Source organism: Juglans microcarpa x Juglans regia, chromosome 5S, assembly GCF_004785595.1.
Source record: "Juglans microcarpa x Juglans regia isolate MS1-56 chromosome 5S, Jm3101_v1.0, whole genome shotgun sequence".
Lineage (NCBI taxonomy): Eukaryota > Viridiplantae > Streptophyta > Magnoliopsida > Fagales > Juglandaceae > Juglans > Juglans microcarpa x Juglans regia.
The window spans coordinates 4,824,101-4,844,438 of NC_054603.1; the positions used below are offsets into that span (position 1 = coordinate 4,824,101).

At 32.9% G+C, this 20,338-nt stretch overlaps 1 protein-coding gene across 1 annotated transcript; it reads right to left on the bottom strand.

Moving 5' to 3' along the window:
* Window positions 1-3,794: 3,794 nt before the first annotated feature.
* On the bottom strand, window positions 3,795-5,384 carry LOC121267975 (trans-resveratrol di-O-methyltransferase-like). Its single transcript, XM_041172068.1, has 2 exons — window positions 4,554-5,384; window positions 3,795-4,100 (listed from the first exon to the last, which is right to left on the bottom strand). The coding sequence occupies exons 1-2, from the start codon at window positions 5,337-5,339 to the stop codon at window positions 3,795-3,797; spliced, it is 1,092 nt and encodes a 363-aa protein (XP_041028002.1). The 5' UTR covers window positions 5,340-5,384.
* Window positions 5,385-20,338: the final 14,954 nt, after the last annotated feature.

The following is a 20,338-nucleotide window of genomic DNA, read 5'->3' on the forward strand; positions in this document are numbered from 1 at the left end:
CATATTTTACCACCATGCGCTTCATTTGTAAGGAAAGAATCACAAGTAGATTTTCTCAAGCAACTAGGAATTTTGTCCTCCAGCAGGAAGGGCTCAGCCAAAGCTAAAATATTTGGCTTGTACTTAGAAATGATCTTTTTCAACCGCAATTGAGAAGTTTCGACTCCCCTTATATTCCAAAAAATTATAGAGCTAATCATAAGTTGAATTTTTGAAGGACGAATCACCACACTCATGAAGATCCTTTTCAAAAACTTGCCATCTGATTTTTTTGGAATTTCTAAATATGTACTGTAGTCCTATTGCATATCGTCCATAATTTTATCCCTCTCGACTTCATTTTAGAGTGAATATCTTCCTGAGCCGCATCACCAACACCCTCCAAAGCACTATTCTCACTACCATTGGCCTGTGTACTACCCATATCAGAGTAATCTTTGGATCCTAGCTGCACACTTCCTCACCCACTCCCTTAACATTTTCAAAACTTCCATTTCCTCCAGACCCCTCTTGCCGAGTAACACACAGCATGACTAACCTTTCTAAGGGACACGTTCCCCTCTTGTCTTTGTAGATCCTTCAAACACTTGCCACGGTCCCCACCCAATAAAGCTCCCACTACTTCACGGACATCACCTACAACACTTGCCTCACCGATCTCCTGCATGTCCTGTGCATGGTCCCCACCTGAAACAAGTTCTACAATTTCACAATCAGTACATGCACATGTCAGAAATTCTTGCCTACAACTGTTGGGCACAATAAACTTGTCTCTACTTTCCTGCGCATTATCACATAAATCCTTAGCCTTTTCTATTTCACGAACATAAGGTTCCTGTTGAACCCCAAAAGAAGTCAGAAATTCTTGCATGCAGCTGTTGGGCACAACGGACTTATCTCTACTTCCCTATGCAAGATCACATAAGTCCTTATCCTTCTCCACTTCTTTATAATTTCATGGTTGCCAACCCACAGTATTTAATCTTCTACAATATATTTTCCCAGCACATCATCACCAACCTATGAGATATTCGAAGGCCCCTGCTCTATCAACAACTGCTCAAAATCTTCTTTGCACTCTTCACCCGATACCACCTTCTCCTTTTTCTTCACGCACACCTGCCCTCCCTTCATTTTTTTTTTCTAGATTTTCAGTCCCCATTCTACATGTCTGCAGATTATGTCCCTGCATTTTACAGTTACGGCAATATGCAGGAAGGGTCTCATAGACCACCTCCTGTCGTTTACTACGCTGCAATCCAAGTCTCCCTATCCAAAAATGTGTAACCGATTCTTTAGAAACATCAACCTCGTAGCAGACACAGGCTCCATTCTTTCTTGTCGCAAAAAGGGTAGGATTATCCCTATGGATGAACCTACCAATTTGCGCCATCAAACTTTTGAGAATTGAATTATGATAGAAGTTAGGAGGCAAATCTAGCAAAAACACCCACATCGGCACACGTGCAGGTTCGTATTCTTCATCGAAGTTCAGCGTCCAAGCAAGGGCCCGATATGACACACCATTCACCTCGCAAGACTCTTTGGACACAGCCTTATTAAAATCCATCTCATTTGACAGCCTTATGAAGACATGCCTCAGATGTCTCATGGTTGAAACCACAGGAACAACAAAAAGTCCCCATCGACCACGTATGAAAGCTCTAATAGAATCCAATGACGGTCTTTGTCTTAGGAATTTTAGGACCAAAGAAAACCAAAATGGTTGTGCCATTTTTTCTATTTCTTTCCTAGAGAATGTTAAATAGAGTTCTCCATCAATTAACTTCGGTGCTCGGAAGGCCACATCCATCTCTGGCTGAGGTTGCGGCACTGCTGTCCACGGCAAACCTAACAAGAAGAAAATACTACAAAACCTAGCAGAGCGTATGTTATTTTTGGAAAGTTGAAAATATACAACTAGTATATAAAATAATATAATATATATAAAAATATATTTTTAAAATATATATACTAATTCGGTCGATTTCGGTTTGGTCCAGTCTGATCCATAAATCACAGGCCTCAAGATCGGACCAAAACCCATTCGGTTCATGATCTGTGGGACTGAAACCGACCACTCACAATTTCAATCCTAATTGCCACACCTATCGAAAACAGTGTCCCTAAGTGTACCAATCAATGTATTTATATATTTTTTTAGCATTTGTGTGTGTGTGTTTTTTTAGGTACACAAGATTCGAACAACTAAGCATTATCCATTTCCTAATTAATGCAAGTCTTCAGGACTGCTATGGGCTTGCGCTCTCTTTAGATTCAAGTTTTTGTTTCTTAATGGTTGTTGCCGAAAGACCCATCACTGTGCTTTCACAGATGGTGTGACCTCCATATCCCATATATTAAAGTATAACTTTAATTGCTAATTAAACAAAAGGCCTTCCTATTAGAGGCTACCCACGAGATGCAGTAGAAACACTATTTTTCTCTTTTCATTGTTAATAGTAGTAATATACTTGAAAACCTTGATCCATGACCATTTATTCCAAATCTTGAAAGCATTATTTAAGAACATTGTTAGAATGGTAGCTTGATTTCCTATTGAAAACACCATTCCAAAGACTTGGCATGACTGCGGCTTAACCTTGACTCAAACGAACTTTGGCTCAACCTTAGCTCTAGCGAATTTTAGACAAATTGGTCCCTCGATATTTGCTCAACAGTCCACTCAAGCGAACTTTAGACAGATTGCTCGCTCGATAGTCCACTCGAACAAATATTCAAAAAACCTAGTTCCTCTGCCGTTTTATATATAAACATATTTTTGTAAATAGAAAAGGGGTGAGTTGCGGCTAGAAAGAGAGATAACTCTTTTGTGAGATTTTGAGAGCTCATTGGGTGATTTGTGATTACTCTCTTGTATTCCATCTTTGTGATAGTGAATTCTTTGAGATCGACTCTGCCAGTGGACGTAGGCTATTGTTCAAGCCAAATCAGTTAAATCTTGGTATTCTTTGTGTGATTGTTGAATATTTGTTATTTGCTTCCTCTAATCTATTTCAAAGTAGTCTCTAGATATTCAGTTAATCCTAACAAGCATCATACTAGAAGACTTTTGTTCAACAATGATCTTGCGCTTTGACATTAAGAGTGACAATTTGTCTTTGCAGGTCGTGTTTGTGCTGTGTTTAGTCATAGACATTCAATTAAATGGGTCAACCTAAACATGACCCATTAAGCTAAGTGAGTCAAACCTTTAATCTTTAACATGATCTATTTAAATAATGGGTGACAACACAAATCGTTTTGACTTATTTAATAGTTAATTAGAAATTGTTCAACATGAAACGACCTATTTCGACCCGTTTTATGTAATTGGGTTGAAGAAATCCGATAACTCATTTGATTTAATTAATATAATCTCACACAAAAGCTAAAATATATATTTATTAATAGTCACGATATTTAAAAAAACAATAATACCACCTACTAACAAAAGGTATAAATATTCTTCATATTTTAATTTATAATAAGACCAATATTACAAACAACAATAACAAATATGAGTATAGGTTCAAAATTACAATCTCAACAATAAAAACATAAGCATATTGAGAAATACCAATATTACAACACAACAATGATAAAGTTAAAATGATTATTTCGAGTTTATTTCGGGTTAAGTTAATTGACCCGTTATTGATCCGTTTATTAATATTTTCTTAGTAGGTTAACCCATTTTGACCCGAACTCATTTATATCAAACCCAATTAATCCTTTAATTTTGTGTCGTATTAGTGTTGGATTCACGGGTCGTATCACATGTTTATGATTTATCAATAAGGATAAACCTCAATCAGGGACTTCAAGCCATATGGTGCCACTATTTTGTAGTGGCTAAAGCCTGCATCCAAGAAGAGCTTTTCCCACTCTTTCTTGGTTCTCTCTTTTCCAGTGACCAAAATCATCATCAGAGCGTCCGAGAAAAGCTTTGCTTTTGTAATATCATGTTGTTCCTCCTCCTCATTTATCACCACGTCTATGATAATTATCTTTCCGTCCTTACCTTTGCTCCTAATAGCCTCTTTGCATCTCTTTAGTATGTCGATGCATTCCTCATCGCTCCAATCATGCAAGATCCACTGCATGTCAAATATATATAAGATATCAGAATCAGTACATGCAGATCATGCCTTAAAATGCGTAACTTCAAACCCAGCTAATAAATTTTGAACTCTGGCCACTTGGGTATAGAGGGATCAGACACCGTGATAGTTGTCTTTAATTTACTGATAGTGTAAGTTCGCATAAATATTCTTATATATGTTCAATTTTGGTTTCAGATCCCTTAAAATACAAATAAAAACTGTATGATTCAAAGTGAAAGAAATAGTACAAATTAACACACGAAGTAGGTCCATAATATTTATGGAGCTTTGCTGGAAAAAAATACAGTACTCAAGCAAGTACGACCAATACGAATGGCGAAAACAAACGTACGGCAGCATATCCAACTAAGAAAAATAAAACATAAAATTAAAAGAATATTTTTTGTCATTAAAAAAAAACATTAGGCAAAGAAATATTTTGCACACCTTCATCAGAATGGCATCTGCAGCAGGGATGGACTGAAACATATCTCCACCGACGTATTTCAAGTTTTTATCATCTGGCAAATTAGCAACCACATGTGGGAGGTCAAACACCGTGCATTTGATGTGAGGGAATGCCTCAGAAATGATCCTCGACACTGTCCCACTTCCACCTCCAACATCAACCAACGAATCCAAACCCTCAAAAATGGTCTTGTAGTCCTTGATCACCTTGCTCATTAGTCGGGAATCGCTGGCCATTCCTTCATCAAAAGCGACACCGTATTCTGGGTTTTGTTTGCAGTAGTCAAAGAAACCCATCCCGTGCTCTTTCACAAAAGGTGTGAGCTCAGTGCCTCGAAACCAATCTCCCAAGGAATACCATGAGTTTACAACAGCAGGGTCAAGTATTGCTTGAACCAACGGTGACAGGCCGGTGACCTTATCTTCGAGGACGACCCTAGAAGAAGCTGTGAGAGCATAAGCTTCTTCTTCTTCTCCTTCTTGATCTTCATGAACTACTGGGGCCGTTTTAGTAATGAAACCGGAGTGTACCAGCAAACGCATGAGCCTGTGCATGCAGCTGGTTTTTTGTGGGTGGATTCGAAGCTTAGAAGCCAGCTGTTTAAGAGTAATGGGTTGGCCATGGTTATGGATGATGTCAGGGATACCTAGCTGAATTGCACAATAGAGTGACATGGAATCTGTGAAGCTTAGTATATTTTTGTATAGATGAGACTGAAGTCGAGACAACTCATCACTTGCTCCCTCGCCATTGACGAGATCCATCTTAATTTGGTGCAGATAAGCTTCTTGTACATCTTGCGTCCAGCATCAGCTTCTTATATAGATGTTCCTGGAGAGGTGCCCAATCCATTACAGGGACAAACGAAAATATATTCGGATTCGGGACTTTGATTTAGGGACGTGGTCGGCCCCAAAGTCGGTCGACGTGTGACTTTAGGGGATAGGGGCCCAAAGTTGTCCTGTGACAGTATTAAGGAAATTGTGAAAGAGGCACCATATGCTAAAAAGAAGGCTGATTATATGGGATGGGAACCTTGATCCGTGATCGTAGAGAATGTTATGCAGTGTATATTGTCCATATTTTATACGGCCTTTATTTTATCCATATTTTTACAGCTTTGATTCACAGTGTATAGGGCTGTACCATTTATTTATACAAAAATACTATTTTATCCATTCAACTGGTCTCTGATTTTGACACTTTATATATTTTAATTTTTTTCTTTATTTAATAGTTAAAGAAGTGACTATTAGTGTATTGATATTTTTTTTATATTTTTTTAAAAAATTTTTAAAATTATAAAAAAAATATGAATAAAAAAATTAAACAGGCCGGGTTGGCCAGTTTATGGGAGTATCAATTCATCCTATAAAAAATAATTATTACGAGTAATATTATTATATATTATTATTATTCATTCTAAACCTTATCATTTAAACTCACATCAATTGGCGCGACACATTTTAAACTGAATAAATCAACTACTTAAATTAAAAAGTTATGCGACAGCACATGATAAACTAGTATGAACTAATTATATTTTAAGATAATCGAATTCAGAATTAAAATCAATATTGCTGAATTAATAAATGAACAACCCAGGCCTTCATGCAGTAGCTAGGCGATTATCAATGATCTATACATACAAACATACATACCTCTATATATTATTTATATATAATAAACCCGGCCCACCTCTCTCGTAAAATCAACTTATTAATTGTAATTTCTTTTTTTCCTGATTGCGAAGACCGAAGACTGATGGAGACTCGAGATCGAGCATATAAAACACGTTTAAGAAAAGTAATTAGATTCGTATAATATAATTAAATATCTCCACTCATCTTAACCTAATAGCCAAATTAAATTAGAGGAAACATGATATTGATCCATTAATCCCGTATCTAGTTAGTGCATGGTCGATCAGCAAACCGGCCCGCCCCACTTTGAATATTGGTCATTAATTCTTTTTATTTTATATCTTTTATATAATATAAATTATCCTCCTCCACGTTTCCAATGCCTTTATAACGTGAATATTCCTATTAAATATTAATGGCTCATGCTGCTCACGTCAATATCTTTAATTCTTTGTATTTTACTCTTTTGTCCACCATGCCCAGCTAGCTAGCTCCCATTCAAGACCTAGCTACCATGCATATTGACCACGTGATGATCAATGCCCCTAATTAGAAAATTTGATCACGATATGTAAAGAGATATATAAAATATTTGAGATAAGTAATGATTTTATATAATACGAGCGGCTTATAGCCTGCACAATGTGCGAGTTTTGTCTTGCTCTATTATTAAAAAAAAAAAAAAATCACAGAGAAATTTTATGTACAATTAATTATATAGTCAATTTTGACATGTGTGTAACAATAAGTAATCCAATTTTAACACGTTGTACACCATGGATTGTGTTGAACAGCATGTAGAGTTTTAAATTATATATTTAAGTTTTAAAATTTAAATTATGTTTATGGCCGCATAGTAAAAGTTATAGTATATCTATTCTATTATAATAAGTGATCATTTAATTATGAATAGTAACTTTTATTTTTTTTTGTTAACTTTTCTTATTTTTTCGTTAAGTCATATTTTACCAAAATATTCTTAAAATTTTTGACCATTTGACGTGTAGTTAGGGGTGTAACCGGTCCGATTTTAGACAAAATCTAAGACTGAACCGGTATGTACCGATTTTGCATTTTTCAAAACCGATTACGCACCGGTTACCCTCCTAAACTTGTACTTCCTATTTTACCTGTTTCCTGTCCGGTCTGGTTTTCTATTTTTTTAAAATGTTAGTTTGACAGTTTGTCATTAAAATTTTGTTTATAAAAAAAAAAACTAATTTAAAAAATCTGTTTTATACTTTTATTAAAAAAATCTATTTTAACTTTTACTAAAAAAACCTGCTTTACTAGAAACTACTTAAATAAAAAAATCTGTTTTACTATAAAAAATTTGATTAATTAAAATTTGTTTTCCAAAAAACTGTTTTATTAAAAAAAATATGCTACAAGCTTATAAATATAACTAATACAAAAATTGGAAAAAGCTCATAAATATAACTACTACAAGCTTATAAATATAACTACTACAAGCTTATTAATTATATATCTTTTAAAGCAATCACAAGAAACTCAAGAATGGACATCAACAGGCCTATGAGCCTATGGAATAAAATAAGTTCAAAAGTCTAAATTAGAAATCCAAAAGCCCAACAAATTACAAGTCCAAACACTTAAATCCTCAACCCTAATTGATAAACATTAAACAGGACACACTACACATATGTCATTCAAGTAGAAAAATTACAAAACTCTATCAATGTAATTTCAGTTACCCAATCACAAAATCCAATCAAAGTAAAATTCGGATTCAAAAAGTCCTAATATCACAAATATCATCTATCATAATTTCAAAGTAATTTCACAAACCCAATCACAAAACCCTAATATCACAAACTAAATAATAAACACAATCACAAAAAATCCTAAATTTCAGATTCAAAAACCCTAATATCACAAAACTGAAAACCCAATCACAAAAACCCTATCAATGTAATTTCAGTTACCCAATCAAAGTAAAATTCGGATTCAAAAAACCCTAATATCACAAATATTATCTATCATAATTTCAAATTAATTTCACAAACTCAATCACAAAACTCATATATCACAAACACAATAATAAACACAATCACAAAAAATCATAAATTTCGGATTTGAAAACCTTAATATCACAAAAATTCCAATATTACAAAACCCAATTACAAAAATCCTAATATCACAAAAATCCTAGTATAGTAATATGTAATTTCAAAAAAAAAAAAAAAAACTTACCGTTCGGGGCAGACTTGGCAGACAGACAGGGGCCGAGAGAGTTGAGAGAAGAAAGAGTGAGATACAAGAGAGTGAGAGACGGGAGATGCCGAGGCAGAGTCAAAGACGGGAGAGTTGAGAGACGAGAGACGCTAAGGCAGAGTCAGAGACAAGAGAGTGAGCGGATGAGAGAGTGAGAGGCGCGAGACCAAATATTGAGTCTGAGACTGATAGTTTGAGAAGTGAGAGGTAGAGGCTATCCACTTACAAGAAAGATGATTTTAGTGTTTAGTTGTGGGGAAAACGGCGCCGTTTGGCGTATTTATAAAATATTTGATTATTTTCATTTTTCAATGTGTTTTTTTTAAATGATAATTAAAATTTATATATATTTGTAATACATTTAATATATTATAGTCTAATATATTATATATTAGACTATAATATATATATATATATTTGTGATACATTTAATATACTACAGTCTAATAGTATTAATATTAGCTTATTACTATTAGTATAGTTATATTAATATATTAGTATTAGTTATAGTGATTTAGTATAACTATATTAGTATAAGTATAACTATGGTCTATATTAAACTATTAGTATTAGTTAAATAGTTATAGGCTTATATATTACTTATTAGTGTAGCTATATAATATATTAGACTAGTCTAATAGAATTAATATTAGCCTATTAGTATAGTTATATTAATATATTAGTATTAGTTATAGTGATTTAGTATAACTATATTAGTATAAGTATGACTATAGTCTATATTAAACTATTAGTATTAGTTAAATAGTTATAGACTTATATATTAGTATAGCTATATTATATATAATATATTAGACTAGTCTAAGAGTATTAATATTAGCCTACTAGTATAGTTATATTAATATATCAATATTAGTTATAGTGATTTAGTATAACTATATTAGTATAAGTATAATATATTAGTATTAGTTATAGCTATACAATACATTAGACTATATAATAGTATTAATATTAGACTATTAGTATAGCCATATATTAGTATTAGTTATAGTGATTTAGTATAACTATATTAGTATAACTATAACTATAGTCTATATTAGATTATTAGTATTAGTTAGACTATATAATAGTATTAATATTATACTAAAAATTATAGTGATTTATATCTAATACTATAGTATAATATTAGTTATAGTTATTTAGTATAACTATATTAGTATAAGTATAACTATAGTTTATATTAAACTATTAGTATTAGTATATATATTAGTATTAGTTGTAGCTATATAATATATTAGACTATATAATAGTATTAATATTGGACTGTTAGTATAGCTATATATTAGTATTAGTTATAGTGATTTAATATAACTATATTAGTATAAGTATAACTATAGTCTATATTATACTATTAGTATTAGTTATATATTAGTATAGCTATATAATATATTAGACTATATAATAGTATTAATATTAGACTATTAGTTTGGCTATATATTAGTATTAGTTATAGTGATTTAATATAACATATATTAGTATTAGTTATAGCTATATAATGTATTAGACTATATAATAGTATTGATATTAGAGTATTTGTATAGCCATATATTAGTATTAGTTATATATTAGTATTAGTTATAGTGATTTAGTATAACTATATTAGTATAAGTATAACTATAGTCTATATTAGATTATTAGTATTAGTTAGACTATATAATAGTATTAATATTATACTATTACTATAGCTATATATTAGTATAGCTATATAATATAAGTATAACTATAGTCTATATTACACTAAAAGTATAACTATAGCTATAGTGAGTTTGTTAATTGTTATATTAGTATTTGTTAATTGTTATAGTGAGTTTAATTTATTATAACTGTATTATTGATAGTATTATAGTGATAGTATTAGTATAGTAATTTAGTATTAGTAATTAGTATTAACTAATTACTATATCATTATTTTATATGTGATTATTTAGTATAGTGATTATTTAGCTATATATAATATGTCTGTATAATTAGTTATATATTCGTATAGCTATAAATAAAATGTTATTAATAATTTAAATATATATTTTATGCTTAAAGCATATGATAAATTAAATTTTCATATTTAAGATTTACATTTTATGTTATAATTTATAAATTATAATATGAAATTATTTCATATATAATTATATATTATATATTATATATAAAATTATATATAAAAAATATTTTGTTTAATATTTTGTATAAAACTTATCTATATATAAAATTTTTATTTTTTTCCAACCGGTCCGGTCCGGTCTTGGAAATCATGGAACCGGAACCAGACGGTTTTATGGTTGCAAGAACCGGTCCCGGACCGGACCGGTTCAAAATCGGTCCAACCGGTCCGGTTTTTCGATTCAAATTTACACCCCTACGTGTAGCTCCCTTGTAGAATTTAATGAAGGATCATGTTTTACCAAAAGACCCTTAATAGCCCCACGGCGCACATGAATTGACGTATCTTTTTCATGTATTTTTTTGTTCTGACAGTGTGCTCATTTTTCTTTCTTTTTGTTTTAATTTTTTTAAAATAAAAAATTAATAATATTTTATTATTATATGGAGAGTAAATAGATAATCCAATATAGATGTAAACCAATGCTTATAGTTTGCTAAAATTTAGATTTTTTTAATCTTTTTTTAACCTTGTATATATTTTCTTTTCCCAGATAAATAAGTTACTGACTTTTTTACTTTTTTTTATTTAAATCATTATGTCAGGTGCACCCTGGGACTAACGCACCCGGGGCTGTTCCCTAGTATTTTAAAATTCGTATATTATATCCATTATAAAAATAAAAATAAAAAAATTCTCAGAATATTATTTATTGTTTTATTTTTATTTTTATCTATCTTTTATTATTATTCACTACTATTCAATATTTTATCATTATTTTTCACTATTATTTATAAAATATCTGAGAATACCTCACTATTCAAACGCAATCTAAGATTATACATGTCCCGCAATTAACCAAAAAAAGACAGATTATTACACTAAGAACAGGAAAAAATATATTTCTGACTCATTTTCCGATCATTAATTTTTATAGTTTTTTTATCCAAATAACTATTATGATTAGAAGAGGAATATATACAATAAGTAGACTTTATTATATATTTAATATTGAAATCCACGTTAATTGTGTGTGGATATGGTATCATGCATGTTCATGATTTTATAAGCAGTTATCATGTTGATAAGTAATGGTAATTCTGATTAGAAAAAAAAAAAAAAAAGTAATGGTAATTCAACTATATGGTTTAATAAGTAATTAGGACCAGGACCACGAGTTAAAAAGGTGGTCTGGTTTTGCAAAAAAGATCGTATTCAACAGCAAGCTAGCAGCAATGCGAAATTAGCTGTATATATGATAGACATCGTTTATAATATTTGTAAATTTTATTACACAAACAAAGCTTTTGGTGGATTTGGAGAGTTGGAGTTAGAGATGCGTGCGTGCGTGCGTGCGTGAGTGGTTCCAAAAGCTAGACATGAGAGTAGAGTAGAGTGGGGACCTTAGGCAGTACATGCAAGATCCTATAGTTTAATGGGCTGCCTAATTTATTGGACCAATTTCCCTTTTATATTAGAGGCCAAGTCCATTATAGCTGCCTCATAATAGTGGTTGGGGTGTTGGATGGGCAAAGGCCAATGATTTAAATATAGGAGTCTAGGACTCCCTTTAATTTAATGCCGCCTGCCCTACCTTTTTTGGCATATTTATTTTCTGGTTCCCTTTCCCCTTTCCCAACCCTCTCTCTTTTTGTGGGATTGTGATGCCGGGTGGTTTCAACCATCATTCAAATTCATCTTATCTAATTATTAAAATATTAATATTAATTTTATTAAAATTATCTTTAAAATTTAATAAAAAGTACATATTTTTCATAATTTCAAAATCTCCTTATCTATAACACCACATTAGATTAGTTTTTAAATTCATCAAAATAATAATATAATATTATTTTTTTAATAATATTATTATTTTTTCATATTTTGTAATTACACTAAAAAAGTCCAACAATTAATAATCAAAGATTAAACGGAATGCATCCCAGATAGCATCAACAACTTTTTTACTAGCCTGGAATTAGATGGGAGCATAAGATTTTTTAGCTAATAATATTATGTTATATTATTATAATAAATCAAAATTACTGTAGCTCTAACCTTATAGTATTAACTCTATACAAATTTAATTGAGTTATTATTTAAAGAATAAACTATTATATTACAGTACATCGTTTACACAGGAAAGAAGTTAGTTTTAGTTTTTATAATAAAATATTACTTTTGATAATGAATAGTATATCTTTAAATTTGAAGATGTACTTAAAATCACTAAAACTCAAAATTCAAACTTTTTCATTTTGATGAAACCAATGTAGATGATTTTTTATTTACATTTCTTCAAAATTTGAAGATGCATTGGCTTTTGATGAAAGCAATGTTAATGCTCTTACAACTTACTCAAATTTTTATACAAAATATAATAAATAATTTAATTTTTTTAAATCTCAAAATAATAATAATATTAAAAAATAATATTCTATTTAATTTATTTAAAATCATCTCTTATCTCATTACCTAAACCGTACCTTAACTTCAATTTTTTTTTCTTTAACTTAACAAAAGAACTTAGTAGTAACAAAGAAGAGAAATTGGTGCACGAGGAGCCGAGGAGCCGAGGCTATCATTTAATAAGGAAGATAGATTGGGTTCATTACTTCAATTCGGTCCATACTGGCAGGCTTCGGTGTACCCTTGTCCAATAAGCTCCATCCACGAAACCAGTCTTCTAGCTTTCTTTAGGGCTTGGGCTTTTTTACTTTCTGTTCATCCGCCACCTTTGCAGTAATAAAAATATTTTAAAGACAGACATAAATTATAAATCTTAGCTTAAAAAAAAGGCTATGCAAATTAGAGGGAGTTAGAATTAATATTTTTTCTTATTATAAATAAGACTCTATAAATAACACTCTCATACTTTATAAAAAATACTTACACTCCCTATAAAAAAAACTATAAGTGTGAAGTGTGAAAGTGAATAATAGCTGATATATAGTAAATCCCTTAATTAAAGCCAACAAATCCAAAATTACACTTAACATTTAACTAATTAACACCTTGTCATGCATGTTCACTTACCTTGAAAATTGTAAACTGATTTTAATTTAAAAAGTTATGCGACAGCATATAAACTATTACGAACTAATTATATTTTAAGATAATCGAATTCAGAATTAAAATCAATAGTAATGCTGTATTAATAAATGAACATTAACCCAGGCCTGCATGGTGCAGTAGCTAGGCGCGCGCGCGATGATCAATGATTTTTCTTCAATCCAATTTAACTGTTATCCGATCGTATGAAGAGTAAGATTTACAAAATTATTTTAAGAAGTAATTTTTTTGTTTCTTTTAAAATCTTATCATTCTCAAGATATATATATATATATATATAAATTACTTATATATATAGTATCCCATTTAGAGACTGTTCTTATCATTTCTATATATATATATATATATTATTTATATATAAAGAATTCCACCTCTCTCGTAAAATCAACTTATTAATTGTTTCTTTCTTTCCTGATTGCGAAGACCGAAGACTGATGGAGACTCGAGATCGAGCATATAAAACACGTTTAAGAAAAGTAAATAGATTCGTATCAATATCTCCACTCATATAATATAGAAGTCTTGATTTCTCATATTTCAAATATGACAAATACCGATCGATAATGCACACGTGGAGCATTCTCATATATATTCCTTGTTTACATGGTGGAATTAATTAAGAATGAAAAAGCTAGACACATGCAGTACCATATGTTATAGATCGCCCATTTATAATATAATTCATCACAAACAAATTAAGTGAAAAGAAAGGACTTGACACGATTCCAATGTGCTATCAGGTCATGATTTGAGAGATTATCGAGTGGTGAGCTATATATATTGGCAATCTCGCGAGAACTAATACAAAACAGATACCAAAAATGCATGGTAATTAAAGTACTCATGTGATCGGGCACATGTGCACGAGGTCGATCTCATTCATAGACCCACCCCTCCAATGAATAATTATTATTCATGCGCGCAATGTTAACTGACGTGACGAAGAGTCGGCCATGTAGATCATCCCGTAAACAATGCGTACGTGATCTATTGACAGCTATTTCTCTTCCTATATATTTAGTCTCCAAAAAATCAGCAGTTTCTTTTATTCTAGGAATTAGCCTAATTAGCTCACTTACTATATGTATATGTTTCTATACTTGTCTCTTGTAAGTCTATTTATCTGTAACTCTATACACAAAAATACATACAGATTCAATACAAACAATTATCTTCTCTTAGTTTTAAGATGGTATCAGCCTAATTGATTCCTAAACCCTACCCATATGGTCACCAACTCCAATCCACCTGTCTCCTCACCCTATCTCCATCACCCCACCCCATTCGAAAGCCTAGCCATGTCTGTTCGCACTCCTGGAAGGCCAAAATTAGTCTTCAAGTGCACGGTCTGCGGGAAGGAGGGTCATACACGCGAACGCTGCTGGACAGTCTTTGGTTACCCACCTGGTCGCGAACTGCGCTCCAAGCCGCGACCTTTGATCTTTGGCCAACCCCCACCGATTGCGAACCTAGCTACCACCACCACGTTGGCGTTGAGTCTTGTCCCTGGTCTCTCACTGGAGCTCTATAAGAAATTGCTTTCCTTGCTAGTACAGGCGACTTCTTCCCCTTCGATTTCGTCCGCCCATTTCGTTGGTAATATTTTCTCCCCCATTCCTCTGCTCCTCTCTTCAATTTGGACCACCACTGGGTGGTGGACAGTGGCGCAAGCCATCATATTTGTCACCAGCGAGCTTGCTTTGTCGATTTGAGAAACTATGTTCAGCTTCCCATTGGAGACGATGTCCCTGTCGAAGGCATTAGGACTTGTATTCTCTCCCCTTTTCTTACACCATCCAATGTCTATTATGTCCCTACTTTCTCCTTTAATCTTTTATCTATTTCCCAACTCACCCTTCAAACTTTTTGTGTCATCTTATTTTCTTCTAACACTTGTCTATTTCAGGACCCACAATTGATGAGGCCGATTGGAGTGGGTGATCTTTGCAGTAGACTCTATGTGTACTGACCTGATCATCCTTTTACATTCGCTGCACAACCCACCGTTAATAAGACCTTATGGCATCAATGTCTAGGTCATCCTTTCAGTTTTACTATTCCTAGTCTCTTTTAATTCTCCTTGTATTATTTCTGATTGTGACATTTGTGCTCATTCTAACCACACTAAATTGTCTTTTTATCTTCCTGCTAATAAAAGTGTTTTTCCTTTTAATCGTATGTTTTGTGATATTTGGGGTGACTATCATACTTCTTCTCTGTGTGGGGTTCATTATTTTCTCACAATTGCTGATGATTTTTCCCGCACTACTTGGATATATCTCATTCGTTTTAAATCCGAAATTTATACCCATTTAACGCATTTTTTACTCTTGTCCAAAATCAATTTAACACCACTATTAAAATCATTCGAACCGATAATGAACAAGAATTTCTCTCCCATAAATTTCAAACTTATCTTCGGGATCACGACATCAATCATGAATGTATCTGTGTTGAAACTTCTCAACAAAATGGCATTGCAGAGCATAAACATTGGCATCTTCTAAATGTTACTCGCAGTCTCAGATTTCATGCACACCTACCTTTAAAATTTTGGGATGATTGTGTTCTCATTGCTGCATATATCATCAATCGCACTCACAGTCGTCTTCTAAAAAAGAAATCCCCTTGTGAGACACTTTTTGATAATATACCAAACTATAATCATCTTCGTGTGTTTGAGTGTCATTGTTATGCTCAAAACTCTTCGTGCTCACCGTGACAAATTTTTTCTCGTGCTACCAAATGTATGTTTCTAGGTTACCCAAGTACTTATAAAGCATACAAGCTCTACAATATTGACACTCAATACATTTTCTTTTCCCGTGATGTCACATTTCATGAGCAGCAATTTCCTTTCCAAGATATTCCTGATTCTTCCTTTCCCTCCAATTCCCTCATCCCTCTCCCTATTCCAGAACCCATAGTGTCTTCTCTTTCATCCTCTGACTCTTCTGCCACCTCATCTCCATCACCTTTTTCACCTCCACCACCTACTTCCCCTCCATCCCCCTGTCCCTCGTCCTTGCCGCACAATTACTCGACCTACATATCTTCATGACTATGTCTATCCGATGTTACATATGGAGCCCACGACACCCTCACTTGCTCCACTGGCCTTAGGTATTACTCACCCTTTATCTGATTTTCTTTCATATTCTCATTTTTCTTCTTCTCATATATCTTATTTAACTGCTCTCACCATTTATATTGATCCTTCCTGTTATTCTAAAGCTATCTGCCACTCTCATTGGCATGAAGCCATGTCCTCTGAAATTCATGCCTTCGAGGATAATTTGACTTGGACACTTGAGCTTCCTCCTGGTAAGAAACCCATTGGTTGCAAATGAGTTTTTAAAACCAAGCTCAAGGCTGACAGTTCCATCGAGAGGTACAAAGCTCGACTAGTTGACAAGGGCTATACACAAATTGAAGGCCTTGACTATCATGAGATATTTGCTCTGGTTGCAAAAATGACCACTGTACAATGCTTGTTAGTAGTTGCCGCCACCAAATATTGGCTCATTCATCAACTCGACATCAACAATGCCTTATTGCACGACGATCTTGATGAATAAGTTTACCTGACCCCACCATTCGGATATTGCACTAAGGGGAAGACCCGTGTTTGCCGCTTCAAAAAATTCCTATTTGGCGTCAAATAAGCCTCCTGAAACTAGTTCTTTAAACTAATCACTGTGCTTTTTAATGCAGGTTTTCATCAGTCCCAGACATATCATTCTTTGTTCATTTCTGTCATCCGCACCAGCATCACTCGTGTTCTTATTTATATTGATGATATATTGGTATAAAATAGTTTTAACATGATCAGTAAGTACCCGGAAGATTTTTATGATCTTTAATTTGATATAAACTAACCTTTTTTCTGTACCACCAAATTAAAATGAACTTTTTCATATTATTTTTCACTATTTTCTGACATATGAACCTCTAAAACCATTATCTGATTGTTGTTTCATGTATAATATATAGTGCGGTTTTTCTCCAATGTAGTTCTTTTCATTGGAGGCTTATAACAATTCACCTTATGACTCATTTCTTAGTCGAGTATACTTCAAATGTTGTTTCCCCATATTTTTAAGCGATATATATATATATATATATATATATATATATACACCAAAATTTTGAAAAATGACAAAGACAACATGATTTACAACTCAATTTTAAATTGGGAACATTTTTATAAAATAAAATTATAAGTGTCTGAGTATCTCTATTTTATAAAGATATTTTCAATTATTTTGTAAATTAATAAAGGATTCTATCATATTATCAATTCTTGTAATGATGGCTATAAATTTATTAAGCAGGTCTTTATTAAATATATAATAAAAATAATTAAATTTATATCTTTTCATTAGTTTAAATTTAGTATTTAAATTTCGGATTTCGAGACAAACACTATTCATAAAAACAAGAAACACAAAATAAAAATTATACCTATGCCCATGGTTCAAAAAACGTATGTAAAGTTATATAAGCTCACGTCAATTTTTTTTTTTTGAAATCAACAACTTTTCATTCATCTAGATTGGATGTCAACAGTACATTTTTTCCCCCCCACAAGAATACAATCAGGCACTCCTCGAACCAGACCATTTCTACTTCGCAAGATAGTGCATGTTTGGCCATTAGGTGTGCTGCATTATTTCCTTCACGTGGAATGAACTAACTGACCAATGCTATTGATGTTGTGTAAAATACACACATACCCAATGATGACAACTAAAATAAACAAGTACACGATCAAGCAAACACAACACACAATTTACGTAGTTCTACAACTTGCCTACGTCTATAGAGTTACAAAAATCTTATTAATCCAAAGAAGATTACAATCACTCAATCTCAACTCACTCTCTTTAGGGTTTTTGTTCTCTGATACAATATGCACTCATACTTGACTTTTGTTCACTCTGGAACTACTGAAAAATCATACACAATAAGTCAAATATTACATATTTATAATAAACGGCACTGGAAATCCTAATTGAAAAAAACTAGGTCATTCGCTCGAGCACGCCTCGAGCGAACAACAATCAACATTAGCTCGAGCGAACACTAGGGTTTGTGTCTCGCTTGAGCCCACTGTCACGCGAGACTCGAGCGAACTCACGGGTTGAGTTTCGCTTGAGCGCTAGATCAAGCGACTGTCGAGAGAACTCACTGTTTCTCGATTTTTTAACTCCAAACCAGGCTCTACATACAACCCAACAGCCGGCCCCTGCTATAACATTTAATATCTTTAATAAGTTGGCCATGCTCAGACCAATTCTTCGTTGGCCTATTAACATCATCAGTAACTGCTTTGGCATCATCGACAAACACCACAGCTTGTAGACCAATTTCATCACATAAGACCATAGCTCTCCAAAGGGTTCTTGTTTCTGTAACCTCAGGTGTTGATGTTGCCTCTTCCTTCTGACATAGAGATGCAATGACTTCTCCCTGTTAGTCCTTTATGATGATCCCAACACCCATCTTATTATTCTTCCCATCAGTAGTTGCATCCCAATCAACATTGAAAAAGTTTTTGTATGGTTTCTGCCACTTTATAGATCCGTTTACCCTTCCAACTGTGTTATTTTGTTATATCAACATACTCTGAGCTTCTTTAAATTCTTCTAATTCCTTCTTTGCCTCAGTAACTATTGATCTTAGTCCCTCAAACCTCTACTAAAAAATGAACTTGTTTCTTTTGTACCAGATTCTTCTGAGAACTACTGATATCTCCTTTACTTCATGCTGATTCAATCTATGCACCAAGTTCTCCCATATGCTGAAGAAATCATCTTTAGTGCTATTCCATTTTTGAACTAGACTACTTACTTTTGCCCACACATCAGGGGAAGCAACACAACTTCATAGAACATGAGAATTTGTTTCCTCCACTGTCTCACAGATATGATGCTTCATTTTAGTTGGAAGAGCATCATTCACTGCCTTCCAAATAAATACTTTGACCCCATTTGGCACATTTAGATTCCAATATTGCTTCCACCCATTCAGATCTCCCTTACTACCTGATGATTGTCCACTGTCCCTCCTTCTTTTGTTAACTTCTAGATGGTATGCACTTTTCATAGTAAATAGCCCATTTTTAGTACGTTCCCAAAAAGTTTTACCTTCTAAATCCATTCTACTAAAAGACAAGTTGCATATAACATCTACCTCCCTTGCTTCAAATATTTCATGGACTAAATTCATCTTCCAGCAACCCACTTCACTATCTAACAGCTCCTAAACTTTTGCATCCTTATTCAGAATTTTCACTGTAGATCGCACACTGAAGGTACTTGGTATAGGCAGCCATTTATCCCCTCATATCCTTATTTTGTTACAATTCCCTACTCTCTATCTTAATCATTCTTTGAGTAAGGTTAATGGACTTCATATACTTCTCTATATTTGTGAAGGGCAAACCACTAACTTTGCATCTAGGATAATCTCTCTCTTGTAATTTTTTTCCTCCATTATTTTTTATGCCAGTGAAGTTGGATTTATTAGAAGCCTCCAACATTGCTTAGCTAACAAAGCCTGACTAAAGCACTCAATATCCCTAAAGCCTAATCCTCATTCAGCTTTTGATCTGCCCATCACATTCCACTTCTTCCACTGTATCTTTTTGTCTTAAGCTTTATGACCCCACCAGAACCTTGCCATTATGTCAGAA